Source organism: Anabrus simplex, chromosome 4, assembly GCF_040414725.1.
Source record: "Anabrus simplex isolate iqAnaSimp1 chromosome 4, ASM4041472v1, whole genome shotgun sequence".
Classification (NCBI taxonomy): domain Eukaryota; kingdom Metazoa; phylum Arthropoda; class Insecta; order Orthoptera; family Tettigoniidae; genus Anabrus; species Anabrus simplex.
This window is the reverse complement of record NC_090268.1, coordinates 45,678,501-45,706,461: the sequence shown is the minus strand read 5'-3', so window position 1 is coordinate 45,706,461 and position 27,961 is coordinate 45,678,501. Positions and strand designations below refer to the sequence as shown.

General features: G+C 39.4%; 1 protein-coding gene across 1 annotated transcript in view; it reads left to right on the top strand.

Moving 5' to 3' along the window:
- Hs2st (Heparan sulfate 2-O-sulfotransferase) overlaps positions 1–27,961 on the top strand; it is a 111,664-nt gene that overhangs the window by 59,732 nt on the left and 23,971 nt on the right. The window contains exon 6 of the mRNA XM_067146188.2: positions 19,745–19,902. Within this exon, the coding sequence (XP_067002289.2) occupies positions 19,745–19,902 (158 nt within the window). The remainder of the gene's footprint in view (positions 1–19,744; positions 19,903–27,961) is intronic.

The window sequence follows — 27,961 nt, the reverse complement described above, 5'->3', positions numbered from 1 at the left end:
CTATGTCTTTTCCAAACTCCCATCTTTTCTCCATCATATGTCTTAATGTAAATGCAACCTCTCCAAAGGGTAAGGTTACAATTAATAGGTTTAATGAAGAGAAAATGTTTGCTACCGTAATGCTTTCACCAAAAGTACTGTACACTAGGCACGTCAACATGTACGAAATTAAATTTGCAAGCACATTAATTACAGGAAATAAACAAACAGTTTAACCAACATGACTATTAAGAAAGGATAACCGGGAAACGGCTGGGAACCATATCCAGGCGGTGGAAGGTATTGGTAACACTGAAGAAGCGAAGTCAATGTAATCCTAAACTTTACTTAACAAGTTAGATTCGATTTCATATATAAAGCAATAACCAAGATACAATTAAAATAATGACGGCATAATTTCAACAACCATTACAATTTACATGAGGGTAGCATTTAGTAATTAAATTTATTTTACACCGGAACATCACACATGACGTTCCACTGTCGTGGCGTTACCTTTAAAAACCCAAAACAGTTCGAAATAAATAAAGGAAGGTAACGTTATACTAAAATGAAGAGATACATCTAAGGAGGAAAAATAATTTACGTATAATCATGGAGCAGAGCATCTTCAGTGGGTAGCCCCCTCAAAAACACTTCTGAGAAAGGGTACCCGACCTAAAGATGAATATTCCATGATGAAGCGGAATTAATGAGATAGTCCCGAGAAAAATATTACTGATAAGGATTACTTCGAAAGGCGTATAACAATTAATTTACAAAACAACAAACGGGTACTATCTCTTAACAAAGTGAGGCGACTTACCGAAACGGCTAAGTCATAATTATAACATTTGGTAGCAGAAGGAAACACGGGTACGCTCCGGCAAGATAAATTAAATGAAACACTACATCTGAAACTGAATACCTGAAAAGTTAAAACGAAAATAATCGGTGCTTACCGGATGGCGGGGCCAAGAAGACCCGTACCTAGGAAGGTGACCGCTCCCTTCAGTGGTCAAACAGAAAAGACCCCCTCGCAGAGCAAGGCTCCAGCGACAACGCTTCTCCCCGGAAATTATGAAATATTACCGCGGCCAATGAGCGTACGATGATTTCCTTCACCTACCAATCACATTTCCTTTTATTTTCTCCAATAGGAGCGCAGAAAAAATAGTGCTGACAAGGAACATTTAGGAAGCCTCTAGAAAAATTACGAAATTGGTGCAACTTTACGAAACCGGAAATCTCCCACGCCAATGTGGCGCGTGTGGTACAGGATGCACCAGAATTACCATGACAATCAAATAATTTCAAAATCATATTGACTTCAAGCAAATTAAACAATTCCAAAATCCACATACTGAGGAAAACCAAAACAAACAATTGAATAAATCCTTTACATACATAATTTATCACCGTCTTCCGAGTCCAAATAATCAAATCCCAATAATCACAACATACTCCCCCCCTTTAATTTGGAGCACCGCTCCAAAAATAAAAATTTTGATCACAACTTTAGCAGTTCAGTTACAGCATAGTTGAAAAAATAACAAAACACCTTAAAAAAAAAAAAAAAACGCTGAAAATAAAGGACATATAACAATGTTCATTGAAACAGAAAGCACATAAAATATACACTAAAGAGATTTTTAAAAAAAATTCTTTTTTTTTTGTTCTTATGTTCGTAAAACACCACACTGAAATTATTTTCTTTAAAAAAATGAAACGTTCACTGAAAAAAAAAAATTTACACAAAATAAGAGACATCTTTTGGATTGAATTCTTGGTTTTTCCAGTTTATTTACACTGTAGCACCACGAGTTCTTGCTGTTGATGTGACTGACGACGCGGCCATTGTCTTCAGCCTCAACATTACAGTTCAAACTGGGTGACTGCGCACAGCCTAGCACGACTGGCGTCATTGGCACATCTGGTTACAGCGCTGTAAATTGACATGTCCAAGTATAGGTGATATCACGTGCCACTAATGGCCACGTCAGTGTATGTCTGGTAACTATTCAGAATCTTGGCATGGGATGATGGTCACCACCATGCAAACGGTTCCCTCTTGGATTAGGGACATCAAGTTGTCAGGCAAGAACAGTAATTGTCATCTGTGCCTCAGGTCACTGGAATGCAGTGCAGAACGGCAGGGCCCAAGACATAATGTACCTCTCCACTAGGCACGACAGCAGAAATGGGGATGGTATCCCCCTCCGGCCACTGCAACAGAAATTTACCCGCAGCAGACAGGGAATATGAAGCTAAAGCCACCCTGGTGGACAAGAGCTTGGAGGCACCTAACCGGTGTCTCCTCGACCTTCATTTGGGAGGTTCCCCCACAGGTTTGGGACTATCTTAGCCCCCCCATTCCGGCAAGCACTATGGATAACTTAAGATGAAATTTAAGAAATAGTTTAAAGAAACTCAAAAACTCTACCGGAGTTTACCCTGATTCCACAATTTGACAATAATCCCTAGTTACGAAGATCTTAATTCTACCCCACAATACATACTAAATTATATCTAATGTGATCATAAATGACCTTTCCATTACAACTAAAGAGACTTAACTAAATAATAAACTATAAAACCCGAAAAATTGTGCGCACTAATTAAAAATTTGCTTACAACTAATTCCTTATCACTACCCCAAAACAAAATAGTTTCTAAAGTATTATCTCATAACTAGGGAATTTTTATCTGAGATAAATGCACACGGCTGATCCTCTTTCTTTCAGGATCACTGACTAACAATGATACAGGGGTTAAAAATTTCAAAATTGTGCAGGGACCTCGGAATCTGGGGGATAACTTGCTTATTACATGGTCCGCAGCACTACTAATGGGATGAGTCTTTACATAGACCTGGTCACCCACAGACAGATTGTGCGGTCTTCGCCCGTGATTATAGTTACGTTGAACTTTAGCGTAATAAACCTTCAAATTTTTACGCGCACGATGCCAAGCAGCACGGATCGTTTCTGGATTAGCGACATCAGGCAGGAGATCGTTAATGGACCACAGATTAGAAAGTGGAGAATTAGGGGTGAACGCTAACATCAATGAAGCAGGAGTTTGCTTGTGACTTTCATGAACAGCAGTATTGAAAGCAAATGATAGCCAATTAAGTGAAGAATCCCACTTTGAGTGGTCAGAAGAATGGTATGCAATAAGAGCAGATCTTAGGTTCCGATTAACTCTTTCAGCATAATTAGGCCTGGGATAATAAGGTGTTGTAGTCACATGAGAGATAGATAGATCAAAACAGAAATTACGGAATTGCACAGATGTAAAAGCTCTAGCATTATCACTCACCAAAAATTGACAGGGTCCAAATGAAGCAAAGATCTGTTTTAAGCAAGAAATAGTAGTACTAGCATTAGCCATGCGAGTAGGGAACAGCCATGTAAAACGCGAGAACGCATCAACACACACAAGTATGAAACGATGGCCGGTCCGTGAACGCGGGAATGGTCCAATGTAGTCGATAAATAGTTTCTCCATTGGGCGAGAAGCTTGCTCAGATGACAACAGACCAAGGCGGGTATTAGGAGCGGGTTTACTGATGTTACAGGTTTTGCAAGATTTAACCATAGTACGAATTTCACCATCCATAGATTTCCAAATAAAATGCTTACGAATTTTCTCCCTAGTTTTAAATACACCAAGGTGTCCGCCAACAGGGGATTCATGGAAATATTTGAAAAGAGCAGGGACTAGATTAGAAGGTACAACAATTTTGAGGTCTCTGCGCCCACGAGCAGGACAACATAAAACACCATTTTTGAGGGCATACGGTTTGACCTGTTCACCAGATTTAATCCTGTCAATAATACCCTTCAATTCAGGATCGTCTTCCTGATGTTTAGAAATATCTTTGAAAAGGACAGGGGAATTGGTCAAAACCACATTAACAAAGGCCGAAACTTGTTCAGGAGAGGGATCAGCGGATTCTAATTGAGGATCAGAACTGCCAGGGTAGAACATTCTACTAAGAGTGTCGGCAATGACATTTTGAGTTCCACGAATGTGACGAGCTTCAAATTGAAAAGCTGAGATGCGTACTGCCCAACGCGCAAGGCGACCAGTTCTTCTTGGCTTGGCCAGTACCCAACTCAATGCCTGATTGTCTGTTTCACGATCAAAAGGTAGATGTTCAAGATACATTCTAAATTTCTCCAAGGAGAAAACAACAGCTAAGGCTTCCAACTCATATATAGAATAGTTGCGTTCAGCAGGATTTAGACTACGTGAAGCATAAGAGATAGGACGACGTCCATCTTCAAATTCCTGAAGGAGAACACCAGATATACCTGTAGATGAGGCGTCGGTTTGGAGAATGAAACGTTTAGAAAAATCTGGCATCGCCAGCACAGGAGCATTACATAAAGCAGATTTCAGATCATAGAAAGCTTCAAGTTGGGCATCACCCCACTCAAATTTAGCATCTTTTCTCCTCAAGGCATTTAATGGGGCTGCTCTTTCAGCGAAATTAGGGATAAATTTACGGAAGAAATTGACCATACCAACGAACCTAGCGACAGCTTTGACATCTTTAGGAGTAGGAAAATTTTGGATAGCTGCAGTACGAGATTGGTCAACCGAAACGCCTTTCTCGGACACGATATGGCCTAGGAAGGACATCTGAGGCTGTGCGAAAGTCACTTTGCTAGCCTTAAGGGTTAGTCCTGCTTTACGGAGCCTTTCAAGGACTTCATTGATATGAGCAAGGTGTTCTTCAAAGGTTTCGCTAAAAATTACCAAATCATCAAGATAATTATAAACGAATTTGAATTTAATGTCTGACAACACGTTATCCAGCAGCCGAGTCAAAACAGCAGCTCCCGTTGCCAGTCCGAACGGCACGCGCTCAAATTCATAGAGGTTCCAGTCAGTAGCAAAAGCTGTGAGATGCTTGGATTCCTCAGCAAGAGGTATCTGATAGTACGCCTGATTCAGATCAAAAGTGGTAAAAATTTTGGCATTAGCAAACCAAGAGAAACAAGAGTGCAAGTCAGGAAGTGGAACAGATTGAAGCACAACTCGCTTATTCAACATTCGATAGTCTATTACAGGCCGAAAACCACCCTGTGGTTTAGGGACTAGAAATATGGGAGAAGAGTACGCAGATTTAGAAGGACGTATTACACCATCAGCAAGCATTTGGTCGATGATAGCCTTAAGGGCTTTCATCTTAGGAGGTGACAACCGGTACGGAGGAGAACGAACAGGTACATTGTCAGTTACTTCAATTTTATATTCCAAAACATTGGTAACACCTAACTTGTCAGTGAACACATCAGGAAATTTATCACAAAGATTCCTAAGCTGGTTGGCCTGATCATCAGGCAAATGATCAAAGTCGAAAGCTTTTGGTTCACTTGTGTCCTCAGACACAGCACTGACATGATAAGGAAGGATAGGAGAACGGTTACACAATGTAAAGATCCTCATAGAAAACTTAAACTGGAATTTATTATATTGAAGATCCAAAACCATACCAGTTTTGGCAATAAAATTTGCACCGAGAATGAAAGGACAAGATAAATCTTTCACCACTACCACGGGCATTTTCCATGTGAAATTACGTATTCTAATTTTGAGATTCAGACTTCCAATCAAATTCAAGGAATTAGAATTAGCCGTATGGCAGGTTAAAGACACAGGTGTTAAAGCAGGGAACTTACAAACAGATTTCACAGAGTTATACAATTTTTCACTCATCAAGGTGAGGCTACTTCCAGAATCAACTAAAGCACAAACTGGTTCATTGTTCACTTCTAGGCAAATGTAAGGTAATTTACATGGAGGAATAGCAGAAATACCACAAGATTTTGGAAAATTGACACTAGGGTCAGACTGAAGCTTATAATCGACTACAGGGTCGGGTAAATCATCAACTAATTGACAGCGATAACAGACGAAACATGAAGGTACACTATAAGTTTTGGCACCAGCATCGGCGGCTAGTCATCTGGGATTACTATTACCAGAACGCCCAGAGCCGGAAGAATTGCGAGGACACTGTCTTGAAAAGTGTCTATTTGACCCACAATATCTGCAAGAACTAGTGGAGAGAGAAACTCTATTCTCATTCGGAATTGAATTGCCTAAGGGCTCAATCTTAGGACAGTTCCTTTGGAAATTTTGAAGTTGACCACCCATGACAGGTTTTGAATTGCCTAAGGGCCCAATCTTAGGACAATTCCGCTGGAAATGATCCGTAGAACCACAACTATAACATGCACGTGAATTACGTGGCTTGGAAAAAGTAGAAACGGTACTAGTGACCTGAGAAGACATGCTCATAGGAGGAGGAGCCAAGGCGACTCGTAACTGGTCGGCATACCTAATGCCTTCAGCAGAAACAGTAATAGCTTCCAACTGAGCGAACGTAGCGGGTCGAGGCGACAGAGCAAGATACGACCGGTAATTTGGTGCAAGACCCTCAATAATGCTAGCAACCATTTGAGACTCAGAATAGTTTAGCATGAAGATCCGAGCATTGAACTTAATGTCCTGGATGTATTCCGACAATGTTTCATTCAAATACTGTACTCGAAAATAATGCTTCTGAACCAAAGAAGACAAAGCACGGGAAGGAATAAAAAACTCAAGCACATGTGCATGAAATTGGTCAACTGTCCACTTTTCTGAAATGGCTCTTATGACATGCTCAGAAAGAGCTCCAGATACATGTGGATATAAGACTTGGAAGAAATTGTCACGACTTAAGGAATACACTACACTCTGATCTTTAAATTCGACCAAAAAACGTAGAAACACTATGACTTCGTCAATTGAATTAACGGTGAACTTAGATACACCCTTAAATATAGCAGTTAATGGGTGAGGCAAGTTTGAAAAAATTTGAGAAGCAGCAGGAGTAGGTACCTGAACAGCACTGGATTGGTTACAAGAAGGCAATACAGTAGTAAAGAAATCTTGATTAGAACGCTCCTGGGATAGGGTAGGTGTACTAAAAGTGAGGTTAGGACTGAGGTTAGATTGCATAGAAACCGGCACAGATATTCGCATCTGCGACACATTTTCACACATCTGTGACACCCCTGAAGAATTTACTACAGGTGACGCTTGGACATGGGGATATCTTTGTACAATAGGAAGAGAAACAACTTGGGTCGCAACCGGAGGATGAGATAAAGACACAGTAGAATTAACAGTTCCCAAAGGAACAGTTGACATAGTAACTTGCGTACAAGAAGCACCACTATCATTATTCACGGGCAGAGAAGCACTGGTAAATACAGCAGGAGAAGATTGCAGGGAAACATCATTACAAGTGACGGGTACATTAACTACTGAACTTGAGCTAGGCAAAGAATTACCTTCCAGCAATCCAACAATTTTATCAGAAATATCACAAAACTGCAATAACAACGATTCGCACTCACATCGCTCATCTTCAGATAAATTATGCGCCAACAGATCGCGAATCCTGTCCACGTAATGCTGCACTTGGCCTTTCGCACGTGCTAACTGTGCATCGGACGGTTTAGAAGAACAAAATGACATAATAATGGCTTTATATTCTACAATTTTATCTCTAACAATCGACAAAGATGCGCACACTTCATCTGTTGATAACCCTGGGACGAAAACAGGTTCATTTAGCGATTGTTTCAACAAGCTCGTGTCATCCTTAACCTTTCCTGTCGAATTCAACTTACGAATACGAAGTTCGTAAGCTAATTCCTCCTTCCTCAAATGGAACGGACCTGGGATAGCACGAGACATGTTGATAAAAAAAGGAAACTACGAGATAATACTTGAATTAAATTTTAGGTTATAACCACCGAATTACCGTCAACTTTGCTTCTTCAGCAACCCAAAGCTCTGCTAACATACTGCAACCTCTCCAAAGGGTAAGGTTACAATTAATAGGTTTAATGAAGAGAAAATGTTTGCTACCGTAATGCTTTCACCAAAAGTACTGTACACTAGGCACGTCAACATGTACGAAATTAAATTTGCAAGCACATTAATTACAGGAAATAAACAAACAGTTTAACCAACATGACTATTAAGAAAGGATAACCGGGAAACGGCTGGGAACCATATCCAGGCGGTGGAAGGTATTGGTAACACTGAAGAAGCGAAGTCAATGTAATCCTAAACTTTACTTAACAAGTTAGATTCGATTTCATATATAAAGCAATAACCAAGATACAATTAAAATAATGACGGCATAATTTCAACAACCATTACAATTTACATGAGGGTAGCATTTAGTAATTAAATTTATTTTACACCGGAACATCACACATGACGTTCCACTGTCGTGGCGTTACCTTTAAAAACCCAAAACAGTTCGAAATAAATAAAGGAAGGTAACGTTATACTAAAATGAAGAGATACATCTAAGGAGGAAAAATAATTTACGTATAATCATGGAGCAGAGCATCTTCAGTGGGTAGCCCCCTCAAAAACACTTCTGAGAAAGGGTACCCGACCTAAAGATGAATATTCCATGATGAAGCGGAATTAATGAGATAGTCCCGAGAAAAATATTACTGATAAGGATTACTTCGAAAGGCGTATAACAATTAATTTACAAAACAACAAACGGGTACTATCTCTTAACAAAGTGAGGCGACTTACCGAAACGGCTAAGTCATAATTATAACATTTGGTAGCAGAAGGAAACACGGGTACGCTCCGGCAAGATAAATTAAATGAAACACTACATCTGAAACTGAATACCTGAAAAGTTAAAACGAAAATAATCGGTGCTTACCGGATGGCGGGGCCAAGAAGACCCGTACCTAGGAAGGTGACCGCTCCCTTCAGTGGTCAAACAGAAAAGACCCCCTCGCAGAGCAAGGCTCCAGCGACAACGCTTCTCCCCGGAAATTATGAAATATTACCGCGGCCAATGAGCGTACGATGATTTCCTTCACCTACCAATCACATTTCCTTTTATTTTCTCCAATAGGAGCGCAGAAAAAATAGTGCTGACAAGGAACATTTAGGAAGCCTCTAGAAAAATTACGAAATTGGTGCAACTTTACGAAACCGGAAATCTCCCACGCCAATGTGGCGCGTGTGGTACAGGATGCACCAGAATTACCATGACAATCAAATAATTTCAAAATCATATTGACTTCAAGCAAATTAAACAATTCCAAAATCCACATACTGAGGAAAACCAAAACAAACAATTGAATAAATCCTTTACATACATAATTTATCACCGTCTTCCGAGTCCAAATAATCAAATCCCAATAATCACAACAGTAAAGATCAGGTCAAACGTTGACCTGTCTTTCCTAAAACCATACTGTTCTTCATTTCTCCTTCTAGCTTCCTCCTCAGTCTTCCTTCCTGTACTCTCTCAAATATCTTAGCTACATGGGCAATAAGGGTGATCCCTCTGTAGTTATTGCATGCTCAAGGCATCCTGTGTAAACCCATTCCTCAGTTCTGATATCTCCGGGAGGCTCCTTTCCAATCCAAGTTGTTTTGGAATATTCTTAGCCCTCTCTTTTGTCAACAAGTTTAGTAAAAAATAGGTTTATAACTTGGGCAAAACCCTCTACTACAAAGTATCTGATAAACAGAGAGAATTTTGAAGCATCTAGTATCCTATAACTCTTTCTAGTATTGTCAGAGAGAGTTAAATTCTTTTAATCATCTTTGAATACCTTACTCACTGCAAATCATCTGGTGACCCCCCACCCACCTTCTCTCTCTCATATTTATGTAACTTCCTTTATGTAACAGTCTAGGGGTAGCAGGTCTGCCTCTTACCCGGAAGCCCCAGGTTTGATTTCTGGCCAGGCCAGGGATTTTACTTTTGAGGGCTTGTTCGAGGTCCATTCAGCCTACAGTATTACAATTGAGGAGCTATCTGATTTTGAGATAATGGCCGTGGTCTAGAAAGCCAAGAATAACAGCCAAGAGGATTCATCGCCTGACCACATGCCACCTCGTAATCTGCAGTCCTTCGGGCTGAGCAATTGTCACTTGGTAGGCTAAGGCCTCTCAGGGCTGTTGCGCCATGGGGTTTGTTTTTGGTCTTTTCATACAGCATAGTTTTGGACTTCATTAGGTATAGAAAAACATCTGTTGACAAATATAGCGGTAGCTGCCTTCCGCAGTTAAATATTAATTTTAAGAAACCATCAGTCAGTAGCATTGTGTGCGTTCTTTTTGCTTCTGTTTACCTTTACCCATCCTTTCTGCCCCTTTTCTTGGTTGACTGTCTTTCTTTTTCTCATCCCTTTGCTAGAGATGTCTGGAGGTATTTCCCCACCAATGTTCCATTGGCCTTTTTTTCCCTCCCCCCAAAACCTCTTAATTTCAAGCTAACAGTTTTCTTTTGTGCAGCAAGGCCTCATAAACATCATCTTAGAGGTGGATGGCAATTCTCCTCTCTGCCTCTTTCAGGACATCAATTTTTTTCCAGACTCCTGCCTTCTATGGCTTCAGTGGCCAAAGTACAAAAAAAGTGTTCTTTGTGTTATAGTTGTCGGATAGTTAGCCTTACAGAGAGGAAAGCAATTACTGGTGTAAGCTATCATTAGCTTTTATCATCTGCTTTATGCCGCACCGACACATATAGGTCTGAAGATTTTACACATGATGGCCGGCGCACTCGAAGAACGAGGCTACATGGTCTACGAGGAAGTGTCTGGATTGACGGCAAATGGAAGCACCAGATGAATAGATTATTACAATAGATTACATTATTGCAATTGAGGAGCTATCTGACTTTGAGATAATGGCCCTGGTCTAGAAAGCCAAGAATAACAGACAAGAGGATGCATTATGAGAGACTTCGCCTCATTTACAAAAATTTTTGTAGTGCATTAATTCTCATGTTTCAGCAGTCCATTGTCCGCCTCCGTAGCATAACGGTTAGCGCTATTAGCTGCCGTCCTCGGAGGTCCGGGCTTCTATTCCTGGTATACTGCCAGAAATGAAGAATGGCAGGGGGCCTTTAAACTGGAAAACACGAACAGAATGATCGTTGACCCAACGGTACCATTTGAATCGCCTTCTGGTCAACCGGAAGAAGTGGAGTTACAAAAGAAGTGCATTTATGACCCTACAGTCTCGTATTATAAAGAAAACTATGGACTGAAAAATATATCAGTCACAGGCTTGATGGTGGGAGCCCAGGGAACAATTCCTAAATTCTTATAGCAGTTTTGGACTTCATTATGTATAGAAAAACATCTGTTGACAAACATAGCGGTAGCTGCCATCCGCAGTTCAATATTAATTTTAAGAAACCTTTTACACAGTCAATAGCATTGTGTTTGTTCTTTTTGCTTCTTAATTCCTTTTTGTACTGTATGTAAAAGACATTCCATATTCCATGCACATATTATTTATTACATAGGTTTTTTTTTTATAACCTGTTAAACACTAATGGTAGGTTTTGTATTGAAAAAATGAAGTTTACTTTGTCCTGATGGCAACCCTATAATTGGGGAAGTTATAAAATAAAATTCCAATGTAAATGGTCCGTTGTTGGACATTATAAGTTTTTCAGATAACTCATTTTTGGTTGCCAGCATTTTTTCCTGGTATGCCAATTTGTGCTCATCAGTTGGTAGCACCTACCAAGATACAAGACATAGTAAATTTGGTCAATTTCCTTTGTTTCTTAATTTTTGTACTTTTTGTAAATAGTTTAATTATTATTATTTTATTTCAACTGTATATATTAAGCATACTTCTGACGCGAGTAGATAAATAAACATGACTAGTGCATATAGTGGAGGCCATTGCGTAGGTTTCTTGGAACCACAGGCAGTGCCAATGCATTATGAGGGACTTTGTCTCATTTACAAAAATTTTTATAGTGCATTAATTCTCATATTTCAGCAGTCCATTGCTTGGCTCCGTAGCATAACGTTTAGTACTATTAGCTGCTGTCCTCGGAGGTCCGGGTTTGATTCCCGGTAGTGCCAGAAATTAAGAATGGCACGGGGCTGGTATGTGATTGAAATGGTACATGGAGCTCATCTCCATTGGGGGTATGCCTGAAAAGAGCTGCACCAGGTCTGGATTGAGGACACAAGTTTACATTTACAGCAATCCATTTATGAATTACGTACAAAGTAATTCATAAGAAGATTTGCTATGTGCCAATGCTTCGAAGACATTAGGTTTTCTCATGCAAATTTCCATTAAGTAGAGATTGCTCATTTCATCATCAGAGATGTGACAATAATTCGGACAGGTAGGTAGGTAAATAAATAGATAGATAGATAGATAGATAGAGATGGCTTAAAATAAGGATATGTTGAAAACAACAATGTTAATTCATAAACTGCAACCAGAAAATCACCTAAATATTTAACTATTATCTCCTTAGATTGTTATATAGTTGATTCTTCATTAGGTACATCTACGTATGATATTAAATGATTAGCTTATTAAGATCTTAGCTTTGTGTAAACTTTAGTAAGGATATCTTGAATCAACATTTTTGAAAACTTCAAAGCATTGGTATAAGAGCTAATAATCATGAACGTTTGTGTTGCACAGATTTGTACCATATAGAGACAAATTTTTTAATTACTGTACTTTTAATTACACGCATGCAAATATCCCACATTGTTTCATCTTAAGCGATGGGTCGGCGAATGAGGCCTCTCCACCACCTGCGGTCTCTGAACTTCTCCCCTTCTTCGATGCTTTCCAAAGTATGTCCTCGCTGTTCAATGTCAATCTTCACCCTGTCCTTGTACCTGAGTCTTGGTCACCCTCTATGTCTTTTGTCTTCCAGTTTTAGATCATACATTTGTTTCGGTAATCTGTTATCTCCCATGCCTCGCATATGTCCATACTATCTCAGTCGCTGCACTGTTATTCTGTCCTGCAGTCTTACAACTTGAGCCTGCTTGCGGATTTCCTCATTACGAACTCTGTCCCTCCATGTTTTACCGATCATGCTACGAACAAACCTAATTTCTGCTGCCTGGATTCTACTAACATCTTTATTTCTCATGGTCCATGTTTCGCAACCATAGGTCAGGATTGGTACGTAATAGATTTCATATATGACTCTCTTACATTTTGTTGGTATTTTCTTGTTCCATATTATGTATTTAACTATTTTGTAAAAGTTGCTATCACCGAGCTCGATAGCTGCAGTCGCTTAAATGCGGCCAGTATCCAGTATTCGGGAGATAGTAGGTTCGAACCCCTCTGTCGGCAGCCCTGAAGATGGTTTTCCGTGGTTTCCCATTTTCACACCAGGCAAATGCTGGGGCTGTACCTTAATTAAGGCCACAGCCGCTTCCTTCCCACTCCTAGCCCTTCCCTGTCCCATCGTCGCTATAAGACCTATCTGTGTCAGTGTGACGCAAAAAAAAAAAAATGCTACCTGCTGGAATTCTGTGGGAAATTTCCTTATCTATAGAACCAGTATCAGAGATAACACTTCCAAGATATTTGAATTGATGGTTCATCTGTAGCTGTTTCCCCTCCATTTCAGTGTGTCCCATTGGTTGTCCGTATCTCTTCATGACCATAACCTCACTTTTCTCTTGGCTGAAGATGAGTCCATATTCTTTAGCAGCTTCTGTCCAGGAGTTTATTTATTCTTGAAGGTCTTCTTTAGAGTCTCCCCACAATCATATATCGTCCGCGAACAAGATAACTTTCATTTTCTTACCTCCAATGGTTTGGTGAACTTTTCTCTGAATCTCGTTCATCACAGTGATTAAAAGAAGAGGAGACAAAACACAACCCTGTCTTAACCCAGATTTTATATCAAGGGTTTCAGTCATTCCTACAGGTGTTTTGACTTTACTTCGGGTATCTTCATACAAATTCTTGATCCTGTGTAGCATGTCATCCTGTATTCCAATTTTCTTCAGTGTTTCCCACACCTTCTCTCTGTTCACAGCATCAAATGCTTTCTTGATATCCAGAAAGGCTAACCACAAATCTTGGTTGTGTTCGTAGTATTTTTCCATTAACTGATGGACTGTAAAGATTAAATCAGTTGTTGATCTCCCCTTCCTGAATCCATACTGTTCTTCGAAGAGGTTCTCTTCAATAAGGGGTCTGATTTTATGCTCTATAATTCTTTCATAAAGTTACCAACTAGAGATGTTAAAGTGATGCCTCTATAGTTGAAACATTTCTTTCTATCTCCTTTCTAAAAATTGGAATTATGATGCCTGTTTTCCAGTCAACCGGTATGTCCCCTTCCTTCCAGATCTTACGAAAGAGTCTGTAGATCCAATGTTTTCCAGAAATGCCCATAGCCTTGATCATTTCTCCATTAATTTCATCAGCACCAGCTGATTTTTCCAGTTTTGATGTATTTCCAGGCATATTCTACATCACTCCATGTTAGGTCTAACCTGTTGTCAGAGGCAGAATTGCATGAGATAGTACAGGTAGGCTGCCTGCAGTTCACATTTAGCAATTCATCAAAGTAAGTCCTCCAAGTCTCTTTAATCTTATCATCTTGAGTGATCAGGTTTTCATTATCACATCTTAGGTATTTGGAGTGTTCTTTATCTCTTTTTCTATTTTTCATCATCCCATATAACATTTTCTTATTACCATTAACATCCTCTTTCAATTCAACACTCCACTTGTTCAACCACTTCTCTCGTTCTTCTGTAACAACTTGCTTTGCTTGTTTTTTAGCAACCCTGTATAGTTCCTTATTATGGTCAATCCGGTCCTTGAAATATTTTCTGAACATCATGTTCTTGTTCAGGACAAAAGTTCATGTTCTGTCATTCCACCATGGAGTTTCCTTCCATCTTCTTGTGCCACTGGTTCGTCCACATACCTTCTCAGTTATCATTATTTCTTTCAGATCCTTCCATTCCTCCTCAACTGTTCTTTCATCTGTCTTTGGTAGTACTGTTTGGATGTTTTCTTGGAACTCTATTATTCTATCATTGTCCTTCAGCTTCCAAGTTTTGAGTTTCTTTACCTGTGTGGTTCTTACTTCTTTTAACTTGTTAAACCTGAAGTATCCAATGAGGAGTCTATGATCACTTTCCAGAGAGACACTAGGAATCACTTTTACGTCTAACAATCTATTTTGTAGTTGTTTCTTGATCAAAAAGTAGTCTATAAGAGATTCACTTTTTCCATCCCACCCGTATCTTGTGACCTTATGGTTTTTTCTTGTTTTTGATACCATGAGTTCCCTATTACAAGGTTGTTCCTCAGACAGAGATCAAGGAGTCTAGTTCCTTCCGGGTTTTGTGGACCCCATCCATGTGCTCCTAGAATACTTTCATATCCATCTCTCACAATTCCTACTTGAGCATTCATATCACCTATGATAATCACTCCATCTCCTCTTATTCTTTCCTCTATCACTTCTTCAAAATGCATAGCACTGAATGATGATGATGATCTGGGAAGAATTCAATTTCAGCATTATGTGAAGAATCCGATCAGAAACAAATTTTACTTCTACTACATGACCTTTCATTTGATGATCCATAACAACACCAACTCCATTTTTTGTTTGATCTCCACCTGACCAGAATAGATGGTATCCCTCTCTGAGTTCCTTTGATCCTTTTCCCTTCCACTTGGTTTCAATGAGACCCAGTGTGTTTATGTTCCTTGTTTTCATTGTCTACACATTCCTCTATTTTGCCAGTTAGTGTTAGAATGTTTAGCATGGCAATTTTGATTACAGACTCATATCGAGTTTTATGTGTTCTCCTCTTTGGTTGCGATGGAGCATCGGGTATTGAACCGTCATTAATATCATTACCAAGAAGGGAACTAGAGTCATTATTCTGGTGATTACAATATTTCCATGTGAGGCCTCGTTTAGTTTTGAAAGCAATTCCAAATTATTCAAAAGCTGACTTGCTGGCCTATCACTTCCGGAGATTTTTCTGTCAGGGTTATCTCCCTTAGCCTTAGTCCCCTATCAACCTGCAAGGCAGCAGGTCCTAAGTCAGTTCTCAGGGATCAGATATTGCCTCTTCCGCCAGATCCACCATACCAGTGATTTTCACTTCCGCCTTCACTGCTGTTGAGATCTTCACCCGTATCCCTGGGCATGGGTTCCGTGTTATACCCAACGGGACTGGGTCCCCGACTGAACTCAGCCATCCTATCACTCCGGCCTACTGAAGTGTAGGGTGCCCACCCCCGCGACGTGGATGTGCCAGACAGGAAATTAAGTATATAAATTTCATTATTCGTCCGTATTGAACCAAGATTACAATTTATTTAAATTCGTATCCACCTTATTCAATACCAAAAATGTTGTTAAGATGAAATTACAAAATGTATATTTATTTTATCAGGACTAGTTTCGACGCTTTATATTGCGTCATCATCAGCTGATATACACTGGAAACATATATAAGTTTATCTACCTTATTCTGCGACATTATGTTTGCTACATGGCAATAGCCTGAGGACTTTATTGAATGGTTTTAATATGTTTCTACAAAAACATTTTTTAGAAAACGTTAAACAAAGTAAATGTTTTTAAGAAGATTGTGATTTTATTATTAGTTTTGTTTAATTTTAATGATTATTTAAACCAAATTGCATCAGATTTTAGCAATCCAAAGTTTAATAGTTGCAAGTCATGGACAATATGGACTCGGAAATAGTATAATTATAATATGGTTTTTAAATCTTTATCATAGTTTTTATAATGTGTGTGACGTGTGTGACGTACAATATTTTATCATCAAGTTAGAGAGCTTTTAGGTAATGAGAAAGTACCCAAGAGAACAAAATTAACATCATATAAACAGTATTTCATACCAGTTGTAACACGGACCAGAAACGCTGGTGACTAATAAGAAACAAGATAGTAAGATCCAAGCAGTAGAAATTAAATTTTTAAGAACATTGGTTATAAAGACAAGAATTCAAAATATTAAAATCAGAGAAGAGCTGAATATAGAACCGTTAGTACAGAAGATGCAGATAGTAAGACTGAGATGGTTTGGACATGTAAAAAGAATGGGAAAGGAACGGGTAGCAAGAAGGGAATTGGAAAGAGAAATTAAGGGAAAGAGACCAGTTGGAAGACCGAGAAGAAGGTGGATGGATCAGATTTGGAAGGACATTAGAGAAGCTGAATTGGATGTGGTGGAAGTAATGAAGCAGGAAAAGTGGAAGGACAAAAAGGAGTGGAGTAGAGGTGGCTTGTAAACCACACCCGGGTGACTGGAGTGGGACATTGATGATGATGATGATGATTAATTATACTCCTCTTTTGTTAGCTGTCTTATTGTTTTGTTTTGTAGCAGTTCATTTCATCCAGATACTCCATAATATTCTGGTCCTATCTTCATTTCTATTTTCATCCTATCTGTTTGTTACTTTAATTTTCAATTTCTTGAATATTGAATGAACTAATGAAGGTATCTGGGTATAGGAAATTTTTGCATTGCAAATTTTGAATCTCATTTTTTATTCCATTCAAGTCATTGTTGGCCTTATTGTTGACTGTAAAATCAGATTTAATTCTCTAAACTGTGACTTTAACACTAGAACGGCGGAGAATCTGACATTCCTAGAACAGCGGTAAGGGGTCATTTTGACCCATCATAAGAAATGCTTGGAAATGTTCAAAATAGAACACAATACAACATGTATTTTCTACTGGGTTTCTACAACTTTATTTTACACATAAGGACATGACATTATTGTATGGACCTTTTATATTACAGATGTACACATGAATAATCAAAAACAACTGCACCATGTTTCTGTTTCTCTAAGGAGTTTTCACAAAATTACCCAACTGAACACCTTTTCTTAGTCAGTCGTCCACATTGCAACAATTATACATTTTCAGTAATTTTTAGGCAAATTAAAAACATGCTAAACACATTTTGCACACACAACTTCTACTTTTCGTTCACATTTTCCGCACACGGCTTTGAGGCACTTGCTGCAGGCATCGCTAGACGTGTTGCCTTTACACAGGCCAACTTGGCACTTCTTCTGCTGTTTAGATGGACACGGTCGCACAGCCTCCTCCTTTTGTTGTTGTTGCCTTTGCTCGTCCCGCCTTGTTAGTTCACTTGCCAGCTGCAGGATGAACTTCTTCCGCTTGATCTTCCTACCCGTTAACTTGCTTGTAAATGGCCCAAGTATTGGTAGCTGTTAGGTGTAGGATATTGTAAAAGATATGCATTGGCCACTTCCTGCATGTACCCTTGGTGATATACTTACGGGGTATTTCGTCGACCACTCGGGCTTGATTGTCATAAATTGGGTAAATCTGCACCTGGTTTTGCTGGGAAGTAATTGTTCATCGACTGTAATATTTTCACTTGGGCAGTAACAATGAAGGCAGTTTTCCACGAATATGTCCCAGATTTCAGAGACAAGAGCAAACCTGTTAGCTGGCAGGCATTCAGATCAGGTTGATTTCTCGTCGAAACGGAGGAATCTGAGAAGCTCTCGAAATCTATCTCTTGACATTGTGTCCTTCATGAATTGCTGTCCACAAGAACACAATCATAGTTCTTCCACAGACACACCTTTCGAACACAGAACGCCGCGGGTATACATGAAGGCAATAATAGCCTCCAACTCCTCGAGCGACACGGTCCAGTCCGTGAAGTTTTTTCTGAGAATTTGATTCTGCGTGTCGTTTCAATAGACGAAGCATCGATTCATCAAGGAGGAGACGAAAGGCACTAATGGCAGAGTCGTAAACTTGGTGGTAAGAATATGTTGTGGGACCTCCCCGCTCCCACAGGACGTTCACTAAAGTCCGCCTTCCAGAAAAAGAGTTTGAATCCAAGACCTCCCACTCGGGTCCGTCTCGGGCAACCATCTTCACTGATGAAACACCAGAGACCGAGACATTTGGGGCGAGTTCGGAGATAGATTAGCATTTTCAACTGCTCCTGCGGATAACTCATCCTCTGTCTCATTGTAATCTTCATCCTCACGTGTCTCTCTTGTCTCAAGCAAAATATCCCCATCTAAATTGGATAGTTCACCGTCAGACTCAACGTCTGAATTTTCTATCATACGATACACCTTGTCAGCAGAAAGACTATCGTAGCACAACATGCCTGTAAGGAGACCACTTTCTAAATGATGAGATGATTACAATAATCCCGCTAACTGAAACACTCATCCGACAGTAATAATGTTATTTGCTTTACGTCCCACTAACTACTCTTTTACGGTTTTCGGAGACGCCGAGGCGCGAGAATGGCCTGCAGGAGATTTTTTACATGCCAGTAAATCTACAGACACAAGGCTGACGTATTTCAGCACCTTAAAATACCACCGGATTAACCCAGGATAGAACCTGCCAAGTTGGAGTCAGACGGCCAGCGCCTCAACTATCTGAGCCACTCAGCTCGGCTCATCTAACAGCAAGAGCTCAATACTAATAATAATGGCCGGATACACACTGTTGTCTGACAATGCAAACTGCTGTAATAAGGAATATTGTACAAGTATCAAAACGACCCCTCCCACTGTCCAGGGTATGCCATATCAGAAATCAATGAAAATGTAAATATTTTGCTGGGTGCGATACAGCACCGTGAATGGGATGAAAAATGATGAAAAGACAAGATATTTGAAGAGAAATGATACAAGAGTGCGCATGTTATTAAAGAAAAATTGAAGGTGGGTGTCATTTTGACCCCTTCCGCTGTTCTAGTGTTAAGAGTACTTAACAGTACAAAAATATGTATAGAACATGGACTTAAAAAAAGTTCATTCAAATTTAAGTTTACAAGTGCCTTATAAAAACTTTTTGATTTAATAAACGTTTCATATTTTTCAGGGTACCAGGGAACAAGTGGGCTCTGGCTGAAGCAAAGCGGAACCTGTTGAATAAATACTTCTTAGTTGGAGTGACTGAAGAGTTGGCAGACTTCGTAAGAGTTCTTGAAGTAACTTTACCAAACTTTTTCCATGGAGCAGCCTCACATTATGAAACTAGTAAGATACCACAATACTCATTTATTAACTATATAGAAGTGGTAGCCATTGTTTGGATAGAGATTTATAACAAACAGTTGTAAAATAATGGTTTCAACCTATAGTTAGATCACCAAAGATTGCAAGTAGTAGTAGTAATTTCCTTTCTTTTCCGTGTTGAGTCAAACTAAGAATTTCCAAAAGTTAGCAGCTGAGATGGCCCTGTCACTTGCTTCAAATAAATCTTCCATTGTGTGTGTACTATCAAGTTGGGGGCGGATCAGCAGGTGGCCGGGTTTCTGGACTATTGCATAAAATTAATTTCATTGCAAAGCCCGTATTGTCGATAGTATACTTTTCGGTAACCCGAATCGTATTTCATTGTGTATTTGTGACCTTGCTATTTTACTCATCTTACAAGTATTTTCAGCTGACGTCCAGAAAGAAGGATGTAACATGTCCCAACACTTGTTATTTGCTAATGAAACAAAAAACATTGGTATTGTAAAGGTGGAACCTTTGACTGTATCTTAAAAAAAAAAGTTCCTGGACTGTGCTGCACCTGCACAGGATATTTGCATCTGGTGCAAAGAAGCTCCAATTCTGTAGGTTGACCTTGCACCGTGGCACTCTCACACAGTCTAATGTCCTGCACACTGTATAGGGCAGATCACCACCAAGAGTTAGGTCTTCTTTCACCGGGACGTTGGGTGTAGCTGTCTTGTTTCTCCACTTGGAGATGGAGTTTGCTTCCTGTGATTTCTTGAGGATCCATGTTTGATACAAGAAACTCTTCTTAGACTTGAGTTGTCATTATATGGGCTGGTGTCCATTCAGGGGATAATGAGGATCAGTTTCCTGCTTTGTCCTATCCATATCCGCAGCAGTGTCCCATCGAAGTGAAGTGGGGCTATCCTGAGGAATGAGTACACTTTCTGTAGTAGGGTTGACTTCAAACATCCAATCATGATCTGGGCAGTTTCATTAACAGAAACATCTTCCTGCTTCACATGAGTAAAGGTGTTTTATACTGGTGCTGTTTCTCTGAGACAGATATGCATAGTGCCAAGGCTGATGTTCCAAGGGTCCAGTCATTAAGGCATCAAGTCTATGTGGGTTTAAATCCCACTGTTGGCAGTGCTGAAGATGATTTTCCGTGGTTTCCCATTTTTCCCTCTAGGCAGATGTTTGGGGCTATACCTTAAGGCCAGGGGCTCTTCTTTCCCAATCCTAGCCCTGTCCCATCCCATCATTGCCGTAAGACCTGTCTGTGCCGGTGCAGCATTAAAAAAAAAAAAGGGCCACTATTGTATCATGAACTTAAAGTAGCAAGGACTATGTCTCCAGTCGCAGAGGTCTGGAGAAGCATGTCCTAACAGTGTAGAAGCCACCATCATTGGTCATCATCTTAGGTGGACAGGTCATATACGCCACATGAGCGATACTAGATTTCCTTGGCAAATCCGTTATGGTGAACATAGCTCCAACACAAGACCTCCAACGTGCCCCTAAGAAGTGTTATGAAGACCAGGTTAAACAAACCAAGAAAGTGATAAATGCACCTGCAATGTACTTGCTGAAGATCACTTTCATTGATGCTGAATCATTCCTGCCATTGTTGAATTGTTTGAACAAGAGATTTGCAGACATCATCATCAGCTTAACCCTCTTGTTCTCAGGCTATTTTCACCAGTCAAGCCCAAAACACTCAGACCATTTTTCATGACTGTGCATGTTAAAATGTAAAAGATTGCCATATAAAGAAATCCCCAGATACAAAATTAAAAAAATCACAATAGTACACTATTCAATATCATCATCATGGGTCGTGTAACTCATTGCTGAGCATCATGACCCCAACTGACTTCACACAATATTCTTGATTAAGCGGTGCCAACTTTGATGATGTTCAGCTTCTCTTAAAGCCTGCTGAAGAGTCAGACCGGTGGTACACAGAACTTGATCAATCCACCTGCTTGAAGTCCTTCCTCGTGGTCTTCTGCCCACAACTTTGCCTTCCATGATACACTTCTCCAGATTTTCACTATCCCGCCTTCTTACAATACGTCCGAAGAATTGGACGATTCTCCTTATGACGCGAGAGGAGAGATGTTTGGAGATATTTAGTTCTTGAATAATAGATGCATTAGTTCTTCTTTCTGTCCAAGGTACATGGAGCATCCTTCTCCAACACCACATCTGAAAGGCGTCGATACGGTACTTATCTCTTGCCTTGAGGGTCCAGGTCTCGAAACCATAAAGGAAGACAGAGAACACAAGAGAATCAACTAGTCTAATCTTTGTACTATTTGTGATTGCTCTGCTCTGCCATATTTTTGTGAGTTTGCTCATGGCAACATGCCCTAAGGTGATACGTTTCCTAATCTCTTTGTCAGAACTTCCAGTATCACAGATGGTTGACCCAAGGTATATAAAATCATTTACCATTTCCCGTTCCTTTAATCGACCTCTCAGCTGGATCTGTGCCGCTCTGTCAATTATCATTAGTTTGGACTTGCTGAGGTTGATCTCTAGCCCATATTCTAAACTTGCATCTTTTACCCTTGCTAGTAATTCTGCAAGTTCATCTTCACTGCTGGCAAGGAGAGTGGTGTCATCAGCAAAGTGCAGGTTACTGATTTTTTTGTCCCCCAATTGATATGCCAGTCATTGAGGGCTTTCTTCATCACATATTCAGCATAGATGTTATATAGAATGGTTGATAATATGCAGCCCTGTCGGACACCCTGCGAAATACTGAAAAATTCTGAAATTCACAATTAAGTATTTATTTATTTTCCACCTAGTCGATACAATGATTGCTTAAGGCAATTTTTAATGGTCAAAAGTGGTACATGTTTCGTATATTATCAACATCTTCAGCCACATAACACTGTTTAGATGAAAAATATATAAAATTGACAAAGTAATGCTTTAGAGGAAGTGTCCTTAAAATTAACATAAGATTGACAAGACTAAAACAAACAAATAACTCAAGAGAAAATATATAAATTATTTCTACAATAGAAAGCAGTCGTCAAGGAAACACTTGTACAATATTCCATAGAGAAATTGTCCTAATAAATATTCTTTTCTTAATAATTCATGAAACAAGATCAATTTATAAATTAAAAATTATACAATTTATAAGTAATTATCGAAATGAAGAAATCCTGATATCACAGTGCGGCTCTTATTATTAATGTAGATGAAAATATAACTAATTCCTATTTGTCAAATCTTATTAAGCCTGCTTTCCTTTGGAACAGTAACTCCTGTCATTCTTTCACAGTTTTGCGCCGGGTGTAATATTGGTGATGCGTTCTTCCTTGCTCTTGCACCTGAGGAGGTGGAGGAGCGGGGGATATAGGTGTGTCAAGAACTTCCTTGCTGTCACCTATAGCTTCAACTGAGGAGGAATAAGCTGTAGGGCTATCTGTAGGTGGAGAAATTCCAATTCTTTTTTCGTGATCCTTCTCAAGCATTTTCAAATATACTAGAATTTGATAATATAATGGATTCTTAAATTCTACAGCCTCATTAAGGTTATCATTATTCTTTACAAGTTGGTCTAGATGAATGTACAGGTCTTCATATGTGTTCATTAAGCTGCCCTTTTTTAACTTTTTTATGATGGTCAGGTCTTGTTCTATGTTGGTAAATTTATGACCTGTGGCCGTCATGTGTGATCCCATTGCTGAGAATCTTCTATGTTTTTCAGCATTCACATGTTCCAAATATCTAACTTTAAAATTGCGGCCGTATTGTCCCCTCCTCCGGGGTCGCTCAGTCGGCAAAACGAGAGTCCCAAAAGGGTGGACCGTTCGCAGGGCCGATTTTGCTATTAAGGGACAATTTCATAGAGTTTATATTTTCAGGACCCTTGGTGACTGGATAGGTGACACAATATAAATGAAAATCAGGGCAAATAACAACAACGTTTATTAAAACGTAACGGAAACTCAGTCTGGACAAATGCATGAAAAGGAAAAAAAAAATTTTTAAATACAATGTGACTTTGCAACAAAAGAAATATCTCAATCTTTAATGGCTTGTGAATAAATGAACACGACTATAAGTCCTCGCATGCTTCTGGAGTTAGATTCCATTGCTTCTTCAATGAAACTCCACCCAGTATTTTACTCTGCAACATCGAATGAACCACAAAATTAGCAAAGCTGTCATTTCCCGTTATAACTCATGTTTAGTCATTTACAGGTAAAATAATTTTATACATTTTGAAGAAAAATTACTATTAGCTCAGCATTTACTTGTTCGAGGAAATCTCTTGAAAATTCATTCACTCTACCTGTGAAAATCCTCTAACTCATCTTGTCATCATAAAATTCCTTTACAATTTCATTTTAGTGTTGGGAAAATATTTTTACAATTTCTTTGGCATAACTCCCTCTCTCTCGTAGACTACGCTTGACTGTATTCTTTCCTTACTCTATTTAACTTTTCTAAATTACCTAGCATTTCATGGATGGATAGAGCATCATGAGATCCTACACGGAATCAACAACAACAACAACAATGCTTCACAGTCACCAAAAAAAAATATACAAGATAAGTTTCCTTGGAATGATATAAGTAAATGACATCAAACAACCCAATTCTATCAACTGGTTAAGTAAATTTTTATCACACAATGAATCTGTAATATTTATTATTATTATTATTATCCAGTCATTTATCTCGTCTTCCTCTTGAGTTTTATTGAAGATCCTTACAATCATCTGACCAGAATAAAAACTCGCTCATGACTGTAGTTATGATGATACAGAAAGCCAAATTTCTCTCTCGAAGAATAACTATCACCATCATCAGTGATAAGAGCTCACGAGCCTCGAAAACATCTAATAACGATTAAGTCATGTATTATTCATTTTAGTTGTTGAGCCAGAAATGGACCTATTATTAGTCACTAAATTCGTACATCCTCATAAATCATTATCGCCATAATCATTCATTACAATCACTGTGACCCATAATACCTTTTAGGCCCGACATGCACCCTAGTAGTCCCATGTCGTCCATTAATGGCGAATTCCATTATCACAATGACCATACAAGTTTAATCTCAACAACTTTTACATTATCCGACCTTTACTATTATTAGCATTATTATTATTATTATCCTATAATGGCTCCTAGATCGTTCTCTCGAAGAATATTTCTTACATTCGTCGTTCACTTTCCCTTCTACCATCAATCACTACACATGACTAACAGGGTTTTAAAACTACGATTTAATTATAGTGTACTCCTACATCTAATCATATCTTCATTTACTATTTTTATGAGTTTAATTTATTCTTATTAATACTATTATTATTATCATGATTGTTAGTAGGCCTTACTCCCTTAAAGTCACTTTCGAAGATCATAATCACTCACTCTTGTCGACTCAAGAACAACTGGGATTATTCATCATCACGTCCAAAATAAAACTATCATTATTCCAAGGAAATGCAAAGATAGAACAATATTGAAATCACAAATCAACGAAGTAAGGAACGCTCTCCCATCACCATTAAATACAAATTACTAAGGAAACTACTTTACTCTACGCAAGAATACAATCTAGTCATCTACTAAAAGAGAAGAAATTTTACAAGGGTACTCATATTTCCGGTGAGAATCCTTGGCGTCGGGATGCTGCTCCAGGCGACGACATCTCTTGCCTCATCTATGGTGGTTTACGGATGTACAAAGTCATCGCGTTGGCGTGCACTCTGGAATTTAGTTCCACATGACTGTAGCTCTATTCAGCGTCTTCCTTTTATTCCAGCAAAGTCCCAGAAAATCTCTCGATTTCCCTCTTGATCGCCGCATCTCGACAACTTGGTTTCCTCGGAGATAGCTGAAACTAAAATATTCTATTAGCACAAGGATCCACACTAGCTATAACTCACTAAGTTATTTTCAACACTTAACTTGGCGCAACGATGTACTTCAGGTCCATTATTACTATAAGCTTCGTCTTCTGAACACATTCATTAAGTTACGATGCGCCTTAGGCTGACAAATAATAGGGCTGAATATTATGATGATTAAATAAAGGTTAGATTTCCTCTCGTCTATCCACTTGAGATCGTGACTTCCTTTCATAATGTCCAATGGAACATTCCTAAAGCTTCTATGGCAAGAATCGGCTTTAATGAGCACGCTGACTGTCTGTGGTTTAACATTTTCCACCCGGGAGAATGCATGACTGTAATAAGCTCGCTGGATACTGCGTTGAGCTAACAATGAATTACACTGGCCTTCAAATAATGTAATGATCGTGCCCTACAAGGATTACACTAGTATTCACGTCGTCTGAAAATATTCTTCTTTCCCGTAGAGAATACACGGTTCGACTTCTCGTAAGAAAACCACTGTCCGACGTGCTCTTGGAAAACTGTTCTGGCCGTCGTCTCGTGAAATTTTTCCTGAACTGTTCTGTCGTTCATACACAAGAACTTCCTTCGACTTCTCCAGAACAATCCTAATATTTCCAGCACTTTCCTCAATTTCTATTGGCTGGTAATCGACCTGCGCCATAGCTCGTCCTTGACCGCTACGAGTGGATTTTATGAGAACATTTCTCCTCCCCTCTGTCGTCTGCTGGTGTCGTGACGTAACTGCGCTCTGGTCACCCTCGATCAGCTGTTGACCTAGTTTCGGCCGGCTCGCTCTCGCACAACTATGTCACAGCTGGTACACGCGCACTCGTAAGCAATGCTCCGTAATAAATATTCCCAGCTTTCCCAAATTAACTGAGGTACCATTTAGACGGGTACATAATCCCCCTTGGTTGATTTAGGATTTAATTAGTAGATTAAATCATAACAACTCAATTCACTTTCTAAATGTACACGGAAAATGTGCACCATAACAGCTCCTTTTCAAGATTAATTTCTAGGATTTCTCCGGGACTGGTGATAGACACGTAAATTCCCAGTATTATAAATAGCTCTAAAGTGTCCATCAAAACTTTCTACCTGGTATGCGTTGTTCCCCAAGTCTTTAATTACTCTGTAAGGTCCAACATATAAAGGTGCGAACTTCGCGTAGAATTTTTCAACAGGACTTGAAATAGCGGGTTTACGGAGTAATACGTACTCTCCAACATTTAAGGGACGATGAAATCGTTTCTTACGTACTCTCCTCCGTCTTCTGTTGGCATGATCTACAAGGTTTTCTCTCGCTTGGAGAATTACTTCCGCATGAGTAGGACGTCTTTGATCCAGGTGGGGAATTACGTTGTCCCAAGTTCGGACGGGATATTGATTGAAGTGAATGACTGAGGGAATTAATTTCGTCGCCTCATGCACTGTGTTATTTACCACGTCCATCATTATTGGTAACACTGCGATCCACCTATCGTGTCTGTTTTTACAATAAATTCTGCAAAATTTTGAAATCTCTTGCATCACCCGCTCAGCGGGATTACTGGCTGGATTTCGGATCGAACTCATGGTGTGCTTGATCCCCATTTCAGATAAGCCTCGTCGGAACTCTTCAGCCGTGAATTGCGATCCGTGGTCAGTCAGCAAGACTTTGGGTTTCCCCATCTTAGGAATTATGCTTTTCTTTAATCTCCATAGGATCGATTTTGTGTTCGCCTTCTGAATTGGAAAAAGGGTTAGAAATTTCGAAAACACATCTATGGTTACAATTACGAATTTATGTTTAAATCTACTGGCTGGAATCGGGCCAAATATGTCCATTGCGAATAAGCTTAGTGGTCTCTCTGGAATAATAGGAATAGGTTTTTGCTTAGCAAAGTGTGAGCTGGCTTTCGTTCTCTGACACGTATCACAGGTGCGTATAATTTCACGTACATTCTGGCGGAGTTTATCCCAAGTGAAGGTTTCTTGGATAGTTGCTACAGTTTTATCGAGTCCTGCATGACCCGTAATTCTGTGCACATGCCATACTAAGTCTTCTCGAATTTTCATGGGCACCACGGCCTTTAAATTGACCCTCATGGGGTCCACGAATTGACATAACATGCCCCCTTGGTTAAGATATCGTTTAGCTTTTCGCTTCAGCATTTTGTACCCGGGATCACCCGGTTCGATCTTTCCAG